Below are 2,294 nucleotides of genomic sequence, written 5' to 3' on the forward strand. Positions count from 1 at the left end.
GATTGTATTTTTTGTTTGTTTTTTAGTCTTTTTTCGAATTTGTAGCCTCGTGTTTTGTGTAGACATTGGCTTAAGTGTCGGTCTACTTGTGGCGTGCACCGTGCCTTTTGGCGAACTCTAGTGACCTTACGGAATGAAGGAGAAGGACGGAATTTTTAAAGAGGAAAACGATTTTGTGTTTGCGTACAAGGATTCAGTGATTTTTTGTTTGACTCTGCCAGGTACATAATTTTTTAGGCTATTGGTGTTTGCCTGTGTGTATGTGTTTGTGTCTATGTGTATTAGCACTCCATTTCACAGGGGGGCAATGAATTAATTTTCTCCTGAAGCGTCTCTAAACGGTAGAGCAATGGTAAGAAAGTGCTAGTCACAAGGCTTTGTGGTAAGATTTATTATTGTGAGGATGCCATTGTTGTCATTTTTACTTCAGCTTGAGTCCATTATCTCCTTTTCAGTTTTGTTAGACCCCTCATCATACACAACTTGCGCACTCAGCCAAAGTAAGGATGTCGCCTAATGACGCGATGATCGCGCGTGTGTGTCGCACGTTCAGCGATGCCTTTGCAATGGATGAAGCGACGGCGAAGGAGCGGGGGAAGAAGTACTGGGTCAGTCGAGTTCTGGGTTCCGGTGCGACCGGCACCGTACTGTGTGCGAAGCGCACGTCGGATGGGGAGTCTTTTGCCGTGAAGGTTGTGGACATGGAGGGCATGTCGGAAGCTGACAAGAACCGCGCACAGGCGGAGGTGCACTGCCTGCTGAACTGTGACTTTTTTTCCATACTGAGGTGTTACGAGGACTTTGCAAAGAAGGACCTTGCCGACGAGGAGAATGTTTTGATGATGGCACTGGTGCTTGACTACGCAAATGCCGGGGATCTCCGCCAGGAGATCAAGAGCCGTGCCAAGGCGTCGCGAACATTTCGTGAGCACGAGGCAGGTCTTCTTTTCATTCAAGTCTTACTTGCGCTTCATCACGTGCACTCGAGGCACATGATCCATCGCGACATCAAGACTGCCAATATCCTCCTTTGCAGTAATGGACTTGTGAAGCTTGGCGACTTTGGATTTAGCAAGATGTATTCCGCCACTGTTTCGGGTGACGTCGGCAAGACGTTTTGCGGCACGCCGTACTATGTTGCGCCGGAGATTTGGCGACGGAAGCCCTACAGCAAGAAGGCCGATCTTTTTTCCCTGGGTGTGCTGCTGTACGAGCTGCTAACGCTGAAGAGGCCGTTTGATGGCGAGAATATGCAGGAGGTGATGCAGAAGGCGCTGGCTGGGAAGTATGACCCGCTGCCGACGACGATTAGCCCTGAGATGGCGGAAGTCGTATCGATGCTTCTCTCTGGAGACCCGCACGTCCGTCCCTCGACCAGTAAGCTGCTCAACATGCCCATTTGCAAGCTGTTTGTTTCTGGTTTGCTCGAAATTGTGCAGACACAGTCTTCCTTTGCGGGGCCGCTACGTGAAATGATATCAATGAACATTCAGGACGTAAAACGGTCTCTTAAAGAGGAGAAACGCATTGCCGTCAGGCAAATGGAGGAATCACAGTCGACTGCTGCTGCGTCCACAACGATCCTGGAGGGGGCAACCCCAATGGGAAGCGTAGGGGACCTCACGCTGTACGAAGGCATCGTGAGGAAACAAAGCGGTGACGTTGCGTGGAAACGTCGGTACCTGTGCATACGCGGGGCACTTGAGGATGGTGAGCGTCTCGATGCAGGGAGGATGCCGAGGTTCAAGAGCCTGGACCTCGTACTGGCTGTATCGAAGGAGACGATGCGGCAACAGTGCATTGCGACGCCGTTTTCCGAGCTGGAGGATGTGTTCCCTGTCCCGAGCAAGTACACGGGGTCGAATGCGCGGCACGTGTTTGCTGTGGCCTTCAAGACAGGAAAGCGTCTTCTCTTTCAGGCACGTGGTGATCCTGAGCGGGATGAGTGGATGCAAAAGATCCAGGAGGCTCTCGGAATTGATGACGAAAACCAGATTCTGTAGTTCTGTTGTTATTGAGTGTGTGATATTTTTCTTTTTCATCATGGTGATGTATTTTTTGTTTTGTTTTTAGTCTTTTTTCGAATTTGTAGCCTCGTGTTTTGTGTAGACATTGGCTTAAGTGTCGGTCTACTTGTGGCGTGCACCGTGCCTTTTGGCGAACTCTAGTGACCTTACGGAATGAAGGAGAAGGACGGAATTTTTAAAGAGGAAAACGATTTTGTGTTTGCGTACAAGGTTTCAGTGATTTTTTGTTTGACTCTGCCAGGTACATAATTTTTAGGCTATTGGTGT

General features: G+C 49.4%; 2 protein-coding genes across 2 annotated transcripts in view, besides 1 other annotated feature; both read left to right on the plus strand.

Annotated features, from left to right (window-relative positions):
- The window catches only part of TraAM80_05874 (serine/threonine protein kinase), a gene marked incomplete at both ends in the record, with an annotated part of 636 nt that extends 515 nt beyond the window's left edge, over positions 1 to 121 (plus strand). The window contains one exon of the mRNA XM_029382736.1: positions 1 to 121. This exon is cut by the window's left edge and continues 515 nt beyond it. Coding sequence (XP_029237415.1) covers positions 1 to 121 — 121 coding nt within the window.
- Positions 122 to 241: 120 nt separating this feature from the next.
- Positions 242 to 282: a microsatellite.
- A 224-nt stretch (positions 283 to 506) lies between these two features.
- Positions 507 to 2,003, plus strand: TraAM80_05875 (putative nima-related protein kinase; the record flags this gene model as incomplete). The annotated part of the gene is made up of 1 exon (XM_029382737.1): positions 507 to 2,003. The coding sequence occupies one exon, from the start codon at positions 507 to 509 to the stop codon at positions 2,001 to 2,003; it is 1,497 nt and encodes a 498-aa protein (XP_029237416.1).
- Between the last annotated feature and the right edge of the window lie 291 nt (positions 2,004 to 2,294).

The sequence above is a fragment of the Trypanosoma rangeli genome (assembly GCF_003719475.1).
Source record: "Trypanosoma rangeli strain AM80 chromosome Unknown Tra_15.4_contig_00201, whole genome shotgun sequence".
Lineage (NCBI taxonomy): Eukaryota > Euglenozoa > Kinetoplastea > Trypanosomatida > Trypanosomatidae > Trypanosoma > Trypanosoma rangeli.